The sequence below is a fragment of the Thermobia domestica genome, chromosome 18 (genome assembly GCF_964235325.1).
Source record: "Thermobia domestica chromosome 18, izTheDome1.hap1.1, whole genome shotgun sequence".
Classification (NCBI taxonomy): Eukaryota; Metazoa; Arthropoda; class Insecta; order Zygentoma; family Lepismatidae; genus Thermobia; species Thermobia domestica.
Window position 1 is genome coordinate 94,087,974 of NC_137471.1, and position 22,145 is coordinate 94,110,118.

The following is a 22,145-nucleotide window of genomic DNA, read 5'->3' on the forward strand; positions in this document are numbered from 1 at the left end:
TATTATTATCCCATCTAAGTTAGTTGACTATGATATGACAAAATACTTTCTGAAAGTTGTAGCGTAATTTTAGCGTATAATGCTTTGAAAACTGTACTAGAAATAGAGAAAAAATATTATTATTTAATAAAATTAATTAAAAGGGGTATAAATGTTACTGGTTGGTTGGTTGAGTTGGGGTTTAGTGTCCCGTTCAGCAGCAATGCAATATGTGATGTACATCTACAACTTAAAGTGGAATCCGAACCACATGAGCTCCCGCCGGGAATTGAACCCGGATTTCCCACGCCGAAGATCCGTAAGCTAATCATAAATGTCATAAATGTTAATATTGGATTTTATTCACAGATGTCAGCTGTAAGCCCAGTTGGAACAATAGCTTATATAATCGATGAAGAAGCTCTGTTAGTAAGGGTGAAGCATGGATGGCAATACATTGCAGTAAGTAAACCACTCTATTTGTTTTTATTATTTATTTGTATATGAACAAGCAATAGTTGTACGTTACACGGCAACATAACCAGCTTATGGAAGCAACAGATTACATACAGCATCACTACTGATGAAAAATCAATCGGTTTATGCCCAGCAAACGTACTTGCAACGTTTAATCATGATCAGTTGTGAAAATATTGAGCAGTTGACTCAAGCCTTAATTCTCTTAACTTTAACTCGAAGAAATGCTTATTTTCTATTACTCAAATATTCTCCACATGGATGGAGTATAATGTATAGTGATGTTCAAAACACTTGAATACTCAGCTTCCTTTTCAAGGTTTCTTGCATGCACACATCGATTTCAAGTTTTGTTACATAGATTTGCAAGATAGCTGAGCTTGTGTTGAAGCTTGAGATATTTTTGTCGTAGCTTCTTCGAAATTTGACTTATCTGTTCCAGTAGAACCGAGCGTCGAACATATGTGCCACTGAATTGAAATATCATGATATGTAAATTGATGCTCATTTTTGAAAACAGTCATGGGTTTTCGAAAGGCAAGTCATATGTACTTAAAATTAAATAAAATCAAATGTAATATTACAAACTTCTCAATTATTACAAAATTTCTATCACCAAGTTATAGAGAAGATCTAACGAGGTTGTTCTAAGCATTCAGTTAATATTGAAATACAAACCATGACTAAATAAGGGATATTAAATAAGAACTATAAATTATTTTATAAAATCTATAGCATATATATATATATATATATATATATATATATATATATATATATAATTATTTAATAAGAAAATAATTTTTAAAAGATTTAATTTATATAAAAAACAAATTTTGCTTGTGTTGATTATTTTGATTTACATATATTTTAATAATAGTTAAAATTTGTTTTTCTTTTTGCTTATTCATGTAGTCCTCCAGAATTCTTCTTGAACGGCATTGAAGTAGTCAGGCTAGGCAGTTCAAGAAGTAATCCGGAGGGTTTGACGATTAAGCAAACACTGGGGTTCGCGAAATATATATAGTAGGAAGAAAATAACCCTTAACGCATCACATAGGTAACAGTATTTGCTATTTTCTATTCGTCATTTCATCAGTTTAACATACATTTGAAATGTTTGTAGCAATGATTTATTTACCTTTAGCAAACTTATGATATCAAGTCAAACATAATGAAATTAAGTAGTATTGTTTTAACTTTGTTATTTTTATCAGTAAATTAATTCCAAATTGAAATCGAATAAGCGTACCAGAGTTAAGGTTCCTTCCTCATGCTGTTTGTATTATTCCATCAATATATATATATATATATATATATATATATATATATATATATATATATATATATATATATATATATATATATATAATAAAATCATTTGCCTAATCAGGTTCTATTTCCAAGCTTGTTTCAGTACATATTTTACTTACTTTATAATTTTAATGTATAATCACACTTTTCAATATCTACTTTTGGCTAAATAACCTTCTCTACAAACTGCTCTCCTTTTGCGGGTCGCGCTTTTCTTAAGTTTTTTTCTATTCATAAGTTTCCGGAATTGATCTAATGGCGACTCCTTGCATATCAGAATATGTCACATCACGTGAGACAAAATGACTTTTAATTTATAATGAACAGTAAATACTATGTTGATTTCATTTTGTTAATATGGTTTTATAGACAAACGATAACCCTTACAGTTTTTTCTTTTCTTTTTTAATTGCTTGATGTATTGATAGTCCTGAAAACCCAGACCTTATACATTAATATAATTTTTGCACAATAAAACTCTTTTATTACAATCATTTAAGGTTAGATGTATTATTATTTATTACAAATTTGACGTGGGGTCTAAAATGTGTACACTGAGTATCTGTGGATGTTAAGGTAAAAGTTCAGTCTTTTATTCATTTTCAAAATATTGTTTGTTTCGGTTTATGCGAAAATTTCCATAATTTCCAAAAATATCGAAGCAAATTGAAACGCTCTTTTTTTCTTTCTTTCTTGCCTTTCTGTTGTTTATTTTTTTCTTGTTGTTCTTGAGACCTTTGAAGATAGTTTATTGTTGATCAAAAAACTAAATTCGCTTCATTGGTGTTATTATGTGAGTAATACTTAAGACTAACTAACTATTTTTATTTTTGCATACTATTAAAATGTATTTTTGTAAATAATATGTACGAATATTACTTCTTGCAGTTGGGTTCCTTGCTTCACATCACAACGCAAGCACCTCCAACTACAACCACTGAGGCTCCGGCACCGGCTAAGCCTCCTTTTGAGGCATCTAACTTAATCAACAGTATTGAAGGTCCAAGGGTATGTACATTATGTCAAATATGTCATGTTTACTGTTAAGAGACACAACAAATCACTCATCCTTATTATTTTTGTAAGTTCTCCATTTACAGTATAGTGCTCAAACTGTTATCCTTAAGCGAATACATATACTGCTGTCATATTCCTGTTATTTATTTTCATCTTCTATTGTTAGCATTTCTAGTGTAAAATAACCTCTTGGCTGTACTTCATTCTGGAAAAACAAAAAGAGAGTAATCAGTCACCAGTTAGGAAAGAAAAGGGGCAAATCGGTGGACGCAACGAGTTTTCAAGTCCGACGAACTTTGTAGAGCTATTAGAGTAATGTTCTACGACAAAAACAAAAACAAAAACAAAACAAAGAAAAAAAGTTTTAGCAATTAAATTAGCCATTTAGTTACGGTAACTTTTTTTTTTTTTTTTTTTTTTTTGTAAAAGATACCAACTAAAGTACATTTTTTCTCTTGTGTTCTTCTTTTACTGTGTAAAATTTTCAAAGACATAAAAAGAACAGAATTTCACTCAAAACATTACACAGGAAATCAAAGATATTATACTCAAGAAGACAGATCATTAATTACAAAATAAATAAGTTAACACAGTACGACGATATTACATAATAAATAGTAACTAAAGATAACGTTAAACAAATCTTGTAATGTTGGAACATTACAACTGTGATAAAAACTGCAAGGGAAATCTGAAAGCAAAGCGTTACCAGAAATTAGAACAAAGTCTAAGTAAAATAGATGGAGTTAGTCCTTTGGTTTTAAATGTTGTGTTTGAGACCTATAAGTGGTGAGCTGAAGCAGGCAGTTGCCCCTCAGCCACATATGATTATTGATTCAGTCTTAGTTATGTATTCAAGTAGTGTCGAACACAAAGACTCGTTTCTGCCTAAATATTCCAGAACATATAAAGCCTTTGAACTTTGTGAGTTTTATTAAGCTGAAATACAATTTTTCAAGACAGAGTTAATGACTATTTGAGATATTTTGTTCTTCATTTTGATTACACATGCTTTTATTAATTATTTGAATTAAGGAAATCCTATTTTTTCAATTAAATAGCGAGTGATGATACTACTATTGAAGGAATTTAATTATATTTCATGCTATACAGTAGAATTTTCTTTCATTTAGTTAATAATTAATATATTCTTCTTCTTATCTTTTTTGCTCTCAAGTCCTTCCCAGTTATGGTAAGTTTATTGATATATGAAAGCTTAACAAGTTTCCAATTTCTTGTTTGGTATTCATAGTTTTTGTGTATATTATCGGTGAAGTAACAATTATAACACGAGTTGTAAGCGCTCAGGGAAGAATGGGCATATTTAGTGGGATGAAGATAGCCAAATAATGATTATAAAAAAGAAATCATTTTTAGCTGGTTAAACAGTATTAAACATGCAAACTTCAATAAGAAGGAAAAATGTGATAATAAGAACAAAACGCTTAGATAAAGATACGAAAAGTCTTGATTGAGATGTGAAAAAATTAAAGAAATTGTTTAACATGTGATGTTAATTTAGCATGTACGCTGTGGAGAAACCTGATTTAAGAGAGTTTTAAACCTACTTCATCGCATTGATTAATATTAAAATCTGTGTTTTAATTTCAGTTGAGGATGGCAGCCTTGAACGAGCCATATACGGGTGATATGCATGGTGTAAGAGGAGCTGATTATGCATGTTATCGCCAAGCTAGAAGAGCAAACCTTCGCGGTACATTCCGTGCATTTCTGTCCTCCAGAGTACAGAACTTAGACTCCATTGTTCGTTATAAAGATAGAGATTTACCAGTCGTAAATATAAAGGTAAGTATACGTTCAAAGAATGTATATGTATATTTTTTTATGTGGTTCAATACTCTTCTTTTGTAATTGTTAATATTTTCTATATATTGGTGTTTTTTTTTTTTTTAATATATCTAATGTATGCACGTGGTTAAGTGCTCGGAGAAGGCTGCAGAGCCTTAACTTCGCCACGTAAAAGAAGTCATAAATAAATAAAATAAATAAATATGTATAATTTTTAAACACATTGTCTTCAGAAAGTTATGGAAGTTAAACACATTGTCTTCAGAAGCTTATCTACGTTTATACTCTGTAATCATCATCAACGTGATCTTTATACAACCAAGTTCTGTAGTAGATTCCTTTAAGAAATAAATTTTGTAAGTATGTATCACTTTAAGCATTTGTTTCGTTTTCGCAATATACTAATGTATATAGAACAATATTAAAGAAACAGAAAAGCCTGTCGAAACTATAGCCGGGACTGAAGAAAAAGATTTCCCTCACACTAAGGAAATGTTCTTGCATTGAACTACCAGTAATCAGTAACATGATAATTTTTTTTGTGTTCGTTGCTTTCTTTCCTCTAGCCTAATCTCAACCACCAGACAGATTTGGACATTTTCCAAAGAGACAACCTACTTCTCGTAAATTGTTTGAATTTTTTTTCTTCCTTAATGTGCAGAAAGTATAATTTGCAGTGAGAATAACTGTTTTCTAAGACCATTCGCAGAAAGTATAATTTGCAGTGATGACAACGGTTTACAAAGACCATTCTAAGTAATCTAGCTTATGGTAAGAACATATAATGTCCCCAATGAGTCTAAAGACTTGAAATACTTCAGTAAAATAAGAACAATACAACTGAGGACAAAAGTATTAGCATTAATTTGTTCTGATGTTGATATGTATGTGTCATCATAATAGGCTTTAGGCACGTAATGAAATAAATAAACTGTTGTATTCTGTTATATAGTGGGGAAAATTAGAGCCTAATATATAAATCACAGTTAAAGCTATCAGAAGTTTACATATTGTTAAAGTTCTAGAATATAACTTCTACATTTCTAGAATACTAGAGTTAGTTTTATGGCAGGTACTTTTAGCTTTCTTTGTTTTATAAAGTGTTCTCAATTTCAATGTAACATTTAGGTTAAGTTAAAAAATTAATATTAAGAACTAAATTAACATAGCAAAACACGACAAGAATTTTGACTTTACTTTCTGTGTAATCTGACTTATTTATAATTTTAAAATGTGACAGATCACTATGAGTATTAATTATTTTTCTATAAGCAATACCCAGTATTACAATTATTATTTATTTATTTATTAGCTTCGTAATACGCATAAATGTAGAAATTTCTACCTAAGCTAATGAAAACAACAGATTGCAAAACTATATTTGATAAACTGGTTAGCTATAGTGTGACTGGATTGGCAAATATCCAGGGACCCAAAATTAATCTTTATTAACTTATTAATTTCTGTGTGCAATACACTGTACTTAAATGAATTCTTGCACGAGATTTTACAATTGCAATCAGCTTGTCAGAGTTGGCAGTAGTCAATACTTCGTCTGTTTTCCCATGTTAAAAATTCCCGTTTGTGGCCACCTCTGTCACAACCGCCAGATTTAATTTCAAAAGTTTGAAACGCTCTCCGGATCAGGTAAAGACTCCAAAATAGTACTTCATTTATTGAACAGTCTTGCTAGAAATCTATACTTCCATTAACAGATGATTTCTCTGAGATCAGAAACAAAAGGGAAAAGCTTACAAAGTTTGAAGAAAGTTAAAGATTATTCTCTAGCCTCATACCTAGAGGTTGATTTTAGTATGCACAACAAATCTACTGGATATTCAATACCTTAGATGCAAATTTAAGTAGTAGGTTCGATCCTGTTGTAATAGGATCCCGTTCTTCCATAAGGACCAAAAAGCAAAATTATTTTTATCTACTACTAACGATTTTAAATATATTTCACAGGTAGATGGCACTCTGAATTGTACTGAACTTATTGCCGAACTGAACTGAATTGTATTACAAGATCATTGTAACAGATATCCGGAATTTGATTAAAAATATTAAAGAAACAGTAAAAAAATGATCGCCATAAAGATTACATTATATACCAAGACAACAAAAACTGTTATTTCTTAAACTGAGCCGAAAATTGCTTTTACATCTCCTCCACCCGTTACTTCACAACCTTTCTGACATAAGAGGATGACCTTAAGATTTCTTAATGTTCACATTTTTAATTAAATAAATTTATTAAACCACTGAATTGTGCTTTTGTACGTAGACGCAAGTCAACATTGGTGTTGCGTTTGATTGTAACTGTGCATAGCTATTTTTGTGCACGGTCACCAGTTTGCTCATTATCACAGCAAACCATAGGTAGTAATAAAATAGCGCGTGCATATCAGGGGAAAAAAATTGAAAGTTTCTGCTCTTTCTGGTATATAAAAATATGTATGAAAATACGTAATATGCGTTGTTTACAATGTAAATTACTTTTTGTGATGGAGATACTTCTGTCCAATGGTCCTACATATATAATGTATGAAGTGTTTGGACATAAAATATGCTAAGATGATAATTTATAGAAACTAAATGTGAGAAGTACTTCAAAATTTCTAAGTTACCTTAATGAATTTATACATAGATAAAGATTGGCTAAGATTAGATGTCAAAACTTAAACGAGTACAGTTAATGATGATTTAAAATAAATAAATCTAAAACATATGTACTTACATTATAAATTACATATACACGAAACGAAGGATAGGCTCTCAGTTAGTAGTATGAATCAGTAGTATAAAGTAAAACAAACTGTCGAGAAATACTTCAGAAAAGAAACCATCGTTATTAATTAATTTCTGTGTCATTTCTCCATGTGTTGTTTGCTCCAAAGTGGATCTCAAAGTTCACAAATTTTGTAATAATGTGTGTTTGTAGCAACTGTTAGAATGGAAAATAAAATGAAGTATTGTCAAAAACATCTGAGTTAAATAAAACAGTCCAACATTCGTAAATTATTGAGTAAACTTTCGAGTATTATTTGTTGTCATAACTCCGCAAATAAGCAAGAAAAATATTGTTGTTTAAATCAATAATTAAAACATTGTTGAAAATTAATAAATAATAATCATGTTATTTTTATCTTTCTTCTAGGGTGATGTATTATTTAATTCTTGGAAAGAAATGTTTAGCGGTAATGGAGGTTTCTTTTCTCAACAACCCAGAATATATAGCTTTAGTGGAAAGAACGTTTTATCGGACTTTTCATGGTAAGTGCACACGTCTAGTATGTTTGATGCATACGTATAATTTCTTATAACAATATATCTCTTTTGTATTTTATTATTACGGAATGAAATCTGAAGAACAGTTTACGATAAGTTAATTTTCATATGAGGAAATCCGTTTCCGAAGTTTTGTTATGTTATTTACATTATACGTATCTTAAAAATCAGAATCTTGTTTAACAACGAGTTTCCTTATTTGTTTTGACTAATGTTAGTGTGCAGCCCAATCGTCTCACACAGAAAATATGCATTATGACTATTACAATACCTTAAACTGGTGGTTCCCAACCGGTGTCTCGTGAAATTCTAGAATTTAACAATTATGAAGGATTTACTGATTTAACTAAAATCAGTTTTGAGACAAACTGTGCTAGTCAACGCCTCCAGTAGAAGCAGCAATGCTCAGTAATACAGAATCACTACCTTATAGAAAATTATTGTCTTACACTATTATAATTTATATTATTATTAAACAAAAAATAACACAACTGTGTCGTGATGTCGTGGACGTTAAGTGCGCGGTGCTGCAGCTGATGTTTTGCTATCATAAACAGTAAGAAATAAACATTCTACTCCTGAAAAATGGTATACTATTTCGAATTATGTGAAAATACTATGTCTTTACTGTTACATACGGTAACAATACAGTATAATGTTAGCATATACGTTACATTAAGTGTTAGTATAATACTTCCATCTACAAACAAGTTTTATTTTCTACATGTTTTGCTCAATTGTAATTCTGAAAATTTCATTCGAAATATTTTGTTTTCTTAATTAACACTACGATATTAAAACAGAGTTTTTCAATCGCTAGATTGCTGCATTTTACCAGCCTGCCTGAACAAATTTGATGTTGATTACCTACGAACAATATTTTTTAAAACATACTAGTTGTTCCATCCGAGCTTAAGGCCCGCCGTACATTATATGTTAAAATCGGGCTTAATTAAAAGATATATAAAGATTGCCCGCCCACCGACCAACATGCGGTTATACAAATATTAATGCTCAACTCTAAATATGATTGCGTTCCTTGTCCTACAATAAACAGCAAAGCACGTCCATATTCAGTATTATCATTATTCATTTTTAATAATTAAACTGAAACAATACAGTTTAAGTTGTAATTTAATCATCACAGTATTTTTCTGTAAAAATACTCAAATATTAATGCTCAGTCCTAAATATGATTACGGCCCTTGTTCTTAAGTTGCAATTAAATTGTTACAGTAGTTTTAAATGGACAAATTACCTGCACACTAACGACATCTATTTGCGTCAGGCAAGCAGGTATTGACATGTATTAACGTGAGTGTTTATTGTTAGTAATTGTGTGACGTACAGACCGAGAAGTTTCCCTATTATATTAGGATTTTGTTTCATGTATAAGGTAATTTAAGTTAATACATATTAATACTGAAAAATAGCAAAGTAGCACTTTTTGCGGCCATTTTGAAAACGGTGCCCCAAATCGAAAATTGTTTCCTACAAAAGTTGTTTCGTTTTTCATGTACTATTGAATGAGGTATGATTCAATACGTGTTCCTATTTGAAAATTTGAAGTTGGCCCCTGGGCCCCCTTGAAGGAGGGCCCTGGGGGTCACCACGACAACACCATGTGATGCGCCCTATGACATTTTTCTATCTCAATTTTTGTTTCATCTTTTTATTCTCAGCCATTTCGGATTTATAAGCACTGGACGTTTTATCTGATATAGGACTCACTTTTTGCGGCCATTTAAAAACGGTGGCCCAAATCGAAAATTGTTTCCTACAAAACTTGTTTCGTTTTTTCAAGTACTATTGAATGAGGTATGATTCAATACGTGTTCCTATTTGAAAATTTGAAGTTGGCCCCTGGGTCCCCTTAAAGGAGGGCCCTGGGGGTCACCACAACAACACCATGTGATGCGCCCTATGACATTTTCCTATCTCAGTTTTTGTTTCATCTTTTTATTCTCAGCCGTTTCGGATTTATAAGCACTGGACGTTTTATCTGAAACACATATATATAATGTATATATATATATATATATATATATATATATATATATATATATATATATATATATATATATAAAATATAATATAATATTTGATTCCTTGGTTCGCATTTTTTTTTCTTTTCATTTTTTGCTTGTTGCGAACATTGAAAGGTCGAAAAACACTGACCTAAGAAATTTGAAGGTTTATTACCGTATAAACATAGTTCATAATAGTTTCCTCTCCATGCTGGCCTATCACGATTATTATCCATATTTTTGAAAGTGTCAGCAGTTTCGTTCTCACTTTTTCCCCTTTTTCCAATGAAAAATCAAAGAGTAAATTTGTAATTTCTTAAGGAACTAGACTGACACATAATTACAAATAATATCTTGACTAACTTTTTTTGTTTCTACAACAATGTGTTTAATTTCTGGAATTTTCGATGAAGGTTTTCATCATCTTCTACGGCACTCAAAACATCAAAACATCAATTGCTACTCCTAATCACATCTCATGGCGTCCACATATTTATCAGATCCTTATCAGTGTGACTCACGTCTACTTAAATGTGTCCTTCTTAATGAAAATGGGTTGATCTCTATCAAATATTGCACTTTCCCAACATTTGACTGTTCGAAAAGCAATATACACTTGTCTTCAAATTTCTTGTACTTTGAAACAAATAAAACATCAATGAATTTAGTACTTTATTCGTAATTACTGAGTTGAATTAAGTAAGAAGTATAAACCTTTTCAAAGCTGATATTTTTATCGTTCAAAAATACATTTGAGGGAATTAAAAGAGGTCAAAATAACAAGTCAAGTTACCTTATTGACAGCACCATATGGTGTCTATCTAGGATATCAGGTGTTCTCAACTGAAGTATTTTGTTGTAAGAATGAAAAATAACACGATATACGATTGGAATGCATATAGAAACTGAAAGGGTTCAGAAAACAATTTCTCGAAAAATGAACAAGCAAGAAAAAGAAAAACAGTTGATATTTTGAAGAAAATTCCTAAAGAAGATGGAAATCTTCATTGAAAATTCCTATTATGAAATAAATATGTCGACTATAGGAAGGTGAGTCTAGATATTATAATTTCTCTGCGTAATTTTCTAGGAAATATGACATTCTATTCATCAAGCTAGTAAATGATTTTCATATGGTCTTCCTTGTTGCCTAGCCCTCGATGCCCGGTAGGACATCACAATGGGAAACATATCGAAAGCAGAAAACACTTTACTAAGTATCATATTCTAAGTAGTAAGTAATTACGCTGAGAAATATTAATATTATCTTTGTGTTTTACAAAATATATTTGAAAAGTGTAAAAAATAAACAAACAAATAAATAAATAAATAAATGAGAGCGGAACTAATGATACATCTTAGTATCATACATACTTGTATGATACATTTTTATATAATCTTCACATTGTCTTTTTGGACTACCCAAAGATGTTTCCCACAAACTTCCAAATAAGTACGTATAGGTATATTTATTCCTTAGAGTGACTTCATAGTCTTACCTTTTATTAAATGCCTTATTACCTTTTATTAAAACAGAAACTACTTTCTTTTATTGCAGGCCACAAAAAATCGTTTGGCATGGATCTCATTCTCACGGAGAACGAGCCATGGATACGTATTGTGATGCCTGGCACTCAGCAAGCACAAATAAAGTGGGACTCGCTTCGTCGTTGTTAAAAAATAAACTCCTTGATCAGGAGAAGTTCTCCTGCAACAACCGCTTCATTGTGCTTTGTATCGAAGCTACTAGTCAAACGTCATACAGGAGGAAAAGAGACGTCCGTGCAAGTGATAGCTTGTTCACTTACGATGAAAATGATGATGATGATTACATCATGGTGGAAGAAGAGTATAATCAGTTATTAAGAAATATAACAAGAGAATAAAAGAAAAAAAAACTGTTAAATAACAAAAAGGAATAGGAACAATACTCATTGTTGTACTTTGGAACAAAGAATCACAAACTTTCTCAACTCAGTGATTGTATAGGAGACATTAAAGAAGGAACACTATCCTTTGTTCCAGAATATTAAATACTGTGCATATTTGTACATGTTATAAATGTCCGCCAATTCCAGTTTTGTGTGTCTGTGTGTTTGAGTGTGTGTGAGGAGAAGTACAAGGAGCAATAATTGTGTTTCACGGCCTGTAATAGTTAAAGAAAAATAAAGGTATTATTTATTTTTTAATTTTCCTGTCACAGGAATATTTAGTCATATTCACCAGAGGCCTGTTTATGAATTTATTTTTTAATTGCTTAGCACATATTATAATTATATTCACTGTTTTCTTAAAATCTTATGTGACGAGCTGTGATGTTTTCCTAGTCTGCTCAAAACTGCCGATTCTTATGTAAAATAAATTGAGCAACACTGGCATCATTATTCGTGTTTCGTTTTGAGAACTTAGCATAAAATTAAAGAACAGCATTCATTATAGGCACTTAGTTCATTTACTATATTCAATGGTACTCTAACAAAAGGGAACGCTGCAGAAATTTAACTTCTAGAATAAAGAGTTTACTGTTACGACGATGTCCTAGAATGTTCTCTACATTCATACTTGCTTTGCACTGTATCGTTCTGCACTTTTTATTCTCATCCAATTTCAAAAGTACCATTTTTGCCTGCAGTATCTTTGAGAGGTTATCATATAAATAAGCTTGTTTCTTGCTCTTTCTAATGAGCGTTTGCCATTAGCTTCCTCGGAAGGATTTAGTTGCAACGTAGTGTAACTTGAACGGAGCAATTACTATCCAGGTTACAACTACGGGTCGGCGATAACAAACCGGCTTTTAAAGTAAGACACATGCCCAACTCATCATGGGCAAACGAAATACGTTTCTGTTTATATAGTTGTACCGGTATTTCTTGCAAGTGGATTTATGCAATATAACTCACAATTAGAGTATTTATTACTAGAACGTAATCTTAATAAAGGGAGCTAAGTGGATGATTAATGAAGAGTATAAATTAAAATATTTCCATAAAATCGGCCTAATTTTGCTACGACGCCGTGTTGCTAATACTTACTTACCCACCAACAGTTTTGCAAGTTACAAATAAAATATTATTCTATGAGTTCCCTTCATCTAAATTCATCTATGATTTTTCAAATATAAAAACTATTTTTAAAGTTGAGTAGCTTGTCGATTGCTTTAAAATAATTTTAATTATAAGTAATTACTTTTAGTATATACGAAGCAAATCAATTACTTGCATGTTTTTTGCTTCATTCCTTTGAAGTTTACCTCGAAGAAAATGTTCATAAAGAAATATTGTTTCTGTGTAATTGAAAATATATCACGTTAGTATTGCAAGAAGTGATTTTTATCATGCATACAGAGTAGACAGGCCTCGTTTCTAGTGTAATATATTTCGCCAATTATTTACTTCTAGACTTTCTGTTAATCCATGTAAGTTTAAATAACTTTCAATTAATGAAATATTAACTTCAAACTGAGCTTAAGTACCCGTATTATTAATTTGTTCGTAAGGGTGCAAAATAAATATAGTGAGTTCCTAATCTACGAATTAGTTAACCTAAGATGTAAGAAGGAGAAAAGGATTACGTGAGATGGAATTTCACCAACTCTTAAAGTGATTTATTGAGGTATAAATTTCAGTTATGGTTTGCTGTTAACTATTTTTTTTTTTTTTTTTTTTTTTTTTTGAAAGAGTGAAAATTTATCCTTATGTGACTTCATGTATCAATGTATCTTATCCTTATTGAGGAATAATCTATGTTCCTTAATTATCAGGCTCTATTGATGAAGAGGGGGGCGCGGTGGCTCAGTGGTAGAGCGTTCACCTCTGGTGCTTGGGGTCCCGGGTTCGATCCCAGCCCCCGCCAAGTGAACTTTGTGGTGGACAAACACCGCGCTCGTGGGTTTTCTCGGGGATCTCCCGTTTCCTCCCACTTTCTTCATTCCACCATTTCACTCATCTCTCATTATCACCGTCTCCTTTAGCCTAATCGGCATAACCGTGGGACGTAAAACTCAAAGATTTCATTTTTTTTTTCTATTGATGAAGATGAGTTTTCATCGTAATGTATATGAATAAATTAATAATATGGGTGCTTAAGTGTAGCTCAAGATTAGTATTTCATTAATAAATATGCATCTTATCACTTCATTGAGTAATACTGTTAATTGTTTCGTTACTGATACGTAAATCAGGGTAGAAAATATATTGCGGTTACCATTTTCTGAATTCTAACCATGATCCTTTAATTTATGTTTTCTATTAAGGGAATTGATTTCAAATGTTAGAAGAATAAATACAGTACAATGCCTTTATAACTTACGTTTCAATCTTTTGAAGAAATTTAAAGAAGTTTTGAGAATATTTGAGTAGATTTTCCTGATTGTTTTTCTCCTATAACTATATATATAAAAATCAATTTCTTTATTTAGAAACTTCAAAGTAGCATTAAAAGTAATAATGTGAAATAAAGTTGGTGGAATCAATATTTTTTTCCTTTCGAAAAATACTCATGTTTTTTTTCAACGATAACTTATAGATAATTTAATTCTTTTTTCAGTGTAATTTCAATAAATTTCACAGAAGATAATTTTTAATTTCATAGGAGCTGCTTGTCTTACAAATATGCAGTAAAGAAAGAAAGAATATCTGAACATTTTTTTTTTTTTTTTTTTAGTATTTTGTAATATATATTAATGTAGATAGATACGATAACATACTGAACAGTGGTTTAATAGACATGTGTAAAATAGTTTTATAATTTTACTAATTAATCATAATTTCTTTTTACTTGTCTTGGTAGAACATACTGTTTCATCAATTTTCTATTCCTAAAATTTTCTGTGAATTGCAGTATTATATTTCCTAATTCTTACATGTTCTCAACATTAAATGTCTTTTGTTAAAAATATTTAAAATATTGATTGAGAGTTGCGATTTCCCATTCATATTGCTACATTGCATTGTGAAAGTAAACTATAAAAGAGAAACTAAAATGTATCGAAAATGAATCTTTGATATTTATTATTCAATATTTTAAAAATATATGTGTATAAAACAGCTTCTACACACACATATACTAGTCACATTAAGTCATAAATCTATTTTATTTATTCTTAGTATTATATGTATAATTTTATAATAAGAATTCCACTGTGTGTTCAGTGTTCGTGCATATCCATGTTTCGTTATAACATTATTCTTAATGGATGAAATATGTTCCAATGTGTATATTCAGTGTAACCTCGAGGCTATGAATTTTCTCAAATGTAAGTTAACAAGGAGAATGGCAAATTATGCAGTATATTGTATTCTTTTAAGTTATCAGTAGGATCAAACGAATATTTTTTTATCATTTATTTATCAAATCCTCTTTATTTAACATATTTTAAAAATTATATTTTGACTTTTTAATTAAAATATATCTATAATCAATATATGCAAGTGTATCAAAAATACACAAAAAACTTTCGGAAATAGATTCCTGATATATAAATAAGAAAAGAATGGTATAACAATAGGTATGGAGACGGTTAGTTTGTGAAATGTTATGTTTTACCTATTTTCTTTCTTGTCAGTTTCCTGATTTTTAAAAGAAAGAAGAACTGGGATTTTCACGCTGCCCTGTACATTTCCTATGTATTATATCAAATTTAATTATACCTCATTTAAAAGCATTCAGTTGATAAATTTAGATTATCTATCACACATGTTTATTACATCTTATATATATATATAATCTCATAATTACTCTCTTCAGACCTTTGTATACTTCATCCTGGAACTCTGCATTTATATTATATGGAAATAAAAAAAAAACTTTTGTTTGCGCGTATGCTTAAGATGATATTTAACTGTTTTAGTTTGTAGGTGCATGTAATCAATAATCATACCAACAATATTGCCAGAAGTAACCATTTAGAAATTAATTTTTCTTTTTCTTGGAACTTTTTTACTCTCTCTCTCTCTCTATCTATCTATCTATCTCTATCTATCTATCTATCTATCTATCTATCTATCTCTCTGAGGAAAGTAATAAAGACATTACTTTTTTTAATTTTAATTACAAATTTCATCGAATATTTTTGTTACAGATGATGTGATAAGAATATTTGCAATGTATTCTAATTTTATTTTGTAATTGCTTAAACGAAATATAGCTCTTGTCGATACGATAAATAGGATATGTAGGTTGTTGTATTGTCCGTGATTTTGTTTTAGGGATGTGTTGATAAAGTGGGTGCTTTAAGAGTACATATTCTGAATATTTTGATAATAAGCTTTTTAAATGAGATATAACTCATTTCAATACAACAATTAGATGATGTATGAGATCATGTTAAAGAAATATTGGCTTTCATTAAGCGAATACATAATTACCCTAATAGCAGTCTAGGCTTTTAATAGCCTTATTCAAACCTTCAAGGCAGTGGCGGCGATTGTACGTTAAAAGTGGGGGGGCAAGACTTGACGGAAGGCTGTATAACTAACAGGATACTATCTTTTTTGGTTAAAATACCGTATATCGTATTTCATATTTTATTAAGTAAATTGACAAGAGCAACGTAAGTAGATACTAGCCCTTTGTACTCTTAAACAACAAAGGTGTAAAAAGGGATTTGACTCCTTGCTCATGAACATCTTAAAATTCAAAGTGGCTGAGTATAATATTGAATCCTTGTAAGAAGTGTGTTCCAATAGGTTAATTTTGGGGTTATTTTCCGTGGCAATTAAAACGCAATTTCTGCAGCTTTCTTAACTCCACGGGAGGACAACCATCACTTACTCACGCAACGGCGAATGTTATATGGCATCATTTTTTTTCTATGAACCAGTAATATACAAAAAGCTTACATTTCCAAATGAAACTATATACTGTACATTAATTGGTTACTTCAAAAAAGTGGGGGGGCAACTGCCCCCCTTTGCCCCCCCTAATCGCCGCCCATGCTTCAAGGCCAAGTATATGTACAAGTTCAAGGCTTGTACAAGTTTGCATTTACATGGCTGCAGACTTAACCAAGGCTACAGCAAACTTGCTAGTTTCTCGATTGCAAGCTTGTTTCAGACTTGACAATAATACATAATATAAGGCTAACCTTTAAATTACACATCTGTCAAGCATGACTTGAAATTTACACTTGGCAAAGTCATACACAGAGGGAACCTCTAAGGCTAAATTTAATACGCAAGCATTCTTGCACAGCCTTCATTCTTACATCTGGTCTAAGCATACACAAGTTTGTACCTCATAGTTATCTGGACTCCAAGCATGACTTGAAATTTACACTTGTCAAAATCATACACAAAGAGAATTTCTAAGGTTAAATTTATCATGGAAAATTAAGGGCAAACTTAGACTTACTGTAGATTTGCTTGCTTGCTGGATAAATATATCCGAACAACATACTTTTCTTATTTATTTGTCAACGTTATATTATTAAAGTTTTACTTGTCAAGACTTACATTCTGAAGTGCATTGCATGAGGAAAAATGAGTAACAATTGGACTTTCTCGAACTGTCAGAACGGTTTATTCAGTGTTTTTTCTAATACGGTATTAACAAGATGCAGTTTAACTTCTTTAGCAACTGAATAAATTTTCCCATATTATTATTTCTAATATCTCACACACATTTTCAGTTGAGTTGATTAAAAACTCCATGTGATTTTGTCATTAATGATTTCAAGGATTCTATTACTCAACAGTGAGACATGCTGAGACACTACGTGGGCAGTACATCAAAGACTGTCTCACTATTAGCCATTTAGGTATTAACCTGAAAATTTACTCTTAGCACCAACCAAATATTAGCAGTAACTTTGTTCGTTCGTTATTACATCATTGTCATATTGCGCTGCTGCTAAAATCACAAAGTTAGACCCATTGATTTTCACTTGATCTACTAATTCTATGTTTCAGTGCAGTTTATAGTATATTTTTCCGACTGCAGAGTGGATTTAAACTAAGGTTACTATTTTAGTACTTGGTAATAGAGATGCTAATAACTTGCACCCAATACGGACAAGTTCTTGGCAATAAATGTGCAAGTAACGTGTACACAACACAATGTAATATCAAGTATTTCACTGGTTCCCAGTATTTCTTTTATAAATATAGTGCCTCTCTTTTGTCACATTTTTATTATGTAGTAACATTTTACCAGACACGTTATGCGCTTAACGTCTGTTAATAAAATTGCCATATCATTCTTTTTATACTCGTTTCTTATTTTGTACTATACACTTCGTTCTTCGTACTCTAACTTTTAACATTCTTCATGATCATTTTAAAGCAGAGTTACACTTTCACATATCCTCAAAACTTCTTTTATTTTGCTTTCAATTTACTAATTTTACTTTCAAAATTAACATTGTAAAGTTTAATAAGCGAACAAAAAGTTGTATATCTTATTCGTAAGTGTTGTTCTGTAGATAATAAATGAATGTATGTTTGTATGTATGTACGTATGTATGTATGTATGTATGTATTGGTGTGTTTATACTACTACTCTATTTATGACCATGTTTATTTTTGTTTTGTTGTTGCTATTGTTACAACAAAATCACTTTTCTCGAGTGTGAAGATATATAGAAAAACGAGGAAGAAATTAACAGCAAAACAACACAATTTTATATCAAAGACTGAACTGTGTTTTAATAAGAAGCAGTCAGAGTGTGTATAGTGTGCGTAAGTGAAATATGACCAAAATAGACTTCAAAACTATTTGAAGAGAGCAAAAGAAAGGAAGAGAATACTTTCTTGTAAAGTTTGTAAAATGTATTGTTGAATGTATTGCCCTTTTCTAATTATTACAATTATGTATCATAATTTATGCATACAGAACAAATTCCTTCCTGTAGATACCAACCATGTCTTAACGTATACACGATGTATGTACATGTATAATATAAAACACCTACGTCAACAGCCCTCTGACAAGAGATATGGTTGCTCCAGTAGTGTACTATTGCGTACATCTAACCTAAAGTAAAAATAAATAATAATAATTGTTCTGACAATTTAAGTAAATTATCTTCTTGTAGTTGTTACCACGGAATAACATAGTAAATCTTGTTAACCTTTAAATGCTTAGTAGATTTGTAGTAACTTCTCTTCACTAGATCACATATGTGTGATTTTCCACATATCGGATTTTAAAATTGTGGCATTAGTGTTGTTCACATTTGAATAAGAGAATGGATGTATTTGTGAGTGTGAAATGTTTTCCTGTTTGTGAAAATAAGATGTGTATATGTTATCCCTTCCTTCTCTGAGAACTAATCTGTGTCATGTTTTATATAAATATATATATATACGTACGTATGCATGTATGTTTGTGTGTAAACACTTACATGTTCAGTGATATGCAGTTGCTTGATGGATTGTCCGAAATACAAAATATTTAGAAATATTTTCCATTAATACAATGGTCCATAATATTGGTCCAAACATGCCAGTTGAACGTCAATATTATTTATTGGTCCTTATTTATTATTGCTCTAAATGCATGTTAAACTTTAGGCTCGAAATCCTGTGGAAACATAACAAGTAAATATTATTCGTACGGTAAGAATATAAAAAAATCAATAAACGAAAAACTATCATTCCTTGAAACACCTCAACACTAAGACTTTGTTATATATTTTCCAGATCTCTTGAAATATGTATGTACGTTAAGTGTAAGTTAATTTATACATAAATGTATAATCTTCTTCCTTCCGTGTAAAATACCACTAAAATTCTGTGCTGTTTTAGTAATAAAATTATTGAAGTTTAATTGTATTTTATTTTTATCAAACAAGAATCAATATTAGGTAGCGATAAACGTTTACAGTAATAAAGACACTGACGTACATAAGGGTCATTCTAAGACCTCAAAATCAGAGGCGTAGTAAGGGTTTCATTCATTTTACAGAAACAAAAGTAGCCGTTCTTTGATATTTAGCTGCTGAACACGAAAATTACACTTAAAATTCTCTCCTGACTCAGGTTTCTGAATAAATTAACGTTTTACATTCTGCGTATACAGGGTGTAGCCAGCGGGTTTAGGTAGGAGGGGCCCGTCGTTTTCGAGGCGGGGCCAGCTACAATGTACAAAATTAAAAAAAAAAAAAAATATTGCAGCTACTGTTTTTAAGGCCTGAAAAATACGGAAAATCTTTGTTTTCTTCCGGAAAACTAAAAACATTGTTATTTTAATTCTTCTTCTTCTTCTTCTTCTTCTTCTTCTTCTTATTATTATTATTATTATTATTATTATTATTATTATTATTATTATTATTATTATTATTATTATTATTATTATTATTATTATTATTTGTTTATTTTATTTATTTATTTATTGCTTTTTCTCCATAAATTATGTTCCAGGTAGTTTTTACTATGTTTAACCAAGGACTATTGCCCCGGACCAATCTTTGTACATAGCTATTTCAATTTAAGCCCTTGTACACAGAACGTATCTATAAAAGTAACCAAGGAAGTTCCATTGCTTTCTTACCCACTACCTTCGAACATCGATATGTCACATAAGACGTACCTGGAAGATCAAAAATAGTCCCCATCGGCATCGACGACCCTTCTGTCAACGTTCTGGAAAGCCATAGATTCCATCAAGGTAGAACTTGGTGGGCCGTGAAGCGAAGAAGGTACCAAGTGCATTTTCCACCTCTACTAGGGATTTGAACTGGCGTCCTCTAAGATGATTGTCCAAGGAATGGAACAGGTGATAATCGTACGGCACAATGTCCAGGGAGTATGGCGGATGCAATAGTGTTTCCCATCCAAGACGTAGAATGGTGTCCCGGGTCATCCTAGCTACGTGGGGCTTAGCGTTGTCATGTAACAGGAGGACCCCTTTGCCATTGAGAAGTGCTGACTCGAAAGTTTTGAGTTTTCCTTGAACACGGCTCAACTGCTGACAGTACATAGTTGCATTGATGCTCTGACCAGTTGGTAGTAGTTCCCGATGCACGATGCCGCGACCAGTCCACCAAACACACAGGAGGACCTTCTTCTGGTGCAGTACTGGTTTCGGCTGTTTTGAAACTGGTTCATGGAATGCTAACCAATGATGGTGCCGTGGAGTTTCGTTCAGGACCCACTTCTCATCACATATCAACATCCTGTCCAGAAATGGCTCCTTCCTCAGACGAGACAGCAAAGAAATACAGGTGTCTGCTCGTGTAGCCTTCTGGCCCGGAGTCAAATCATGTGGACCCACCGACCCAACTTGTAGTGTTTCCTCAGTTGATGAAGGTGCTGCCGAATTGTTTCTTCAGTTCCTCACATGCCAGGCCCCTGTTCGCCTCAATTGTTACTTGAAGATCATTTTGTACATGTGTTGGTCTTCCGGCACTTGGTGCGTCTTCGAATGTTTCGTCAGCCCTTAAACTTGTTAAACCACCAATGCACTATCCACGTAGTCACGACATCCTCACCAAAGGCCTGACATATTTTCCGTCCCGCTGCAGTGGCGTTTCACCCCAGTTTGAACTCGTACAGTATACACGAACTTATGACGCTTTGTGGAAGTTCCATGTTCACTCTGTCCTTACGAAGTTCATGGTGTATGTAACTGAACTGCCACAACCAGGTAGTATGTTGGATATAACCACACCAACAACTGACCTTCGCCTTACCTCCATTCGCATTCAACTCACGGTGTAAGGGCCAATTAAACAAAGACCTCCACAAAAAGTGACACAGAACTTTCTTGGTTACCTTTATACATAAGACTGATTTTCTTTGAAATTGCTCTTGTTTAACATTTCCTGGTAAATATATTTTTTTTACTATTCGTGACTTAAAAAACATAATTATTTTATTAACTCCTGTATCTCACTTCCTGTTTTACACGAAGTAGCATTAAAAAAGCGAATGAAATCCAAACTGAAAAACTAAATAAAAACGTTTTTTTTTCATCAAATTTCCCATCTGAATTTTTTTTTTCAGAACACTAGTTACAGCATATAAAAATATAATGTACTTACTAATTAGTTCAATACTATTGTTTTATGGTAGGACTGTATTTATAGTACATTGTTAAAAAAAATTGTCTTCAAACTGTCAAATATAAATCGCAGTAAATTGTATAATTTACTGTCACAAAAAAGTATACCATACTATTTTTCGATCGGTATGGTAAAATAGTATTTTTCCATACTATTTTACTGTAAATTTTTAATTATATGTAAACTTTGTTATTTTTAAATGACTGAAGCAAGGCAATCTTACGATGGTGTTT

At 31.4% G+C, this 22,145-nt stretch overlaps 1 protein-coding gene across 6 annotated transcripts in view; it reads left to right on the plus strand.

Annotated features, from left to right (window-relative positions):
* Window positions 1–19,692, plus strand: part of Mp (collagen XV/XVIII-type protein multiplexin) — a 1,211,252-nt gene extending 1,191,560 nt beyond the window's left edge. For 4 of the 6 annotated variants that reach the window (XM_081746990.1, XM_081746993.1, XM_081746994.1 and 1 more), the window contains 6 exons: window positions 349–441; window positions 2,659–2,778; window positions 3,965–3,979; window positions 4,399–4,593; window positions 7,754–7,869; window positions 11,470–12,100. In XM_081746990.1, the coding sequence (XP_081603116.1) occupies window positions 349–441; window positions 2,659–2,778; window positions 3,965–3,979; window positions 4,399–4,593; window positions 7,754–7,869; window positions 11,470–11,797 (867 nt within the window). In that variant the 3' untranslated portion in view covers window positions 11,798–12,100. Of the gene's footprint in view, window positions 1–348; window positions 442–2,658; window positions 2,779–3,964; window positions 3,980–4,398; window positions 4,594–7,753; window positions 7,870–11,469; window positions 12,101–14,456 lie in introns of those variants that run through there. The other 2 variants (XR_014129286.1, XM_081746991.1) reach the window with 2 other exon arrangements.
* Window positions 19,693–22,145: the final 2,453 nt, after the last annotated feature.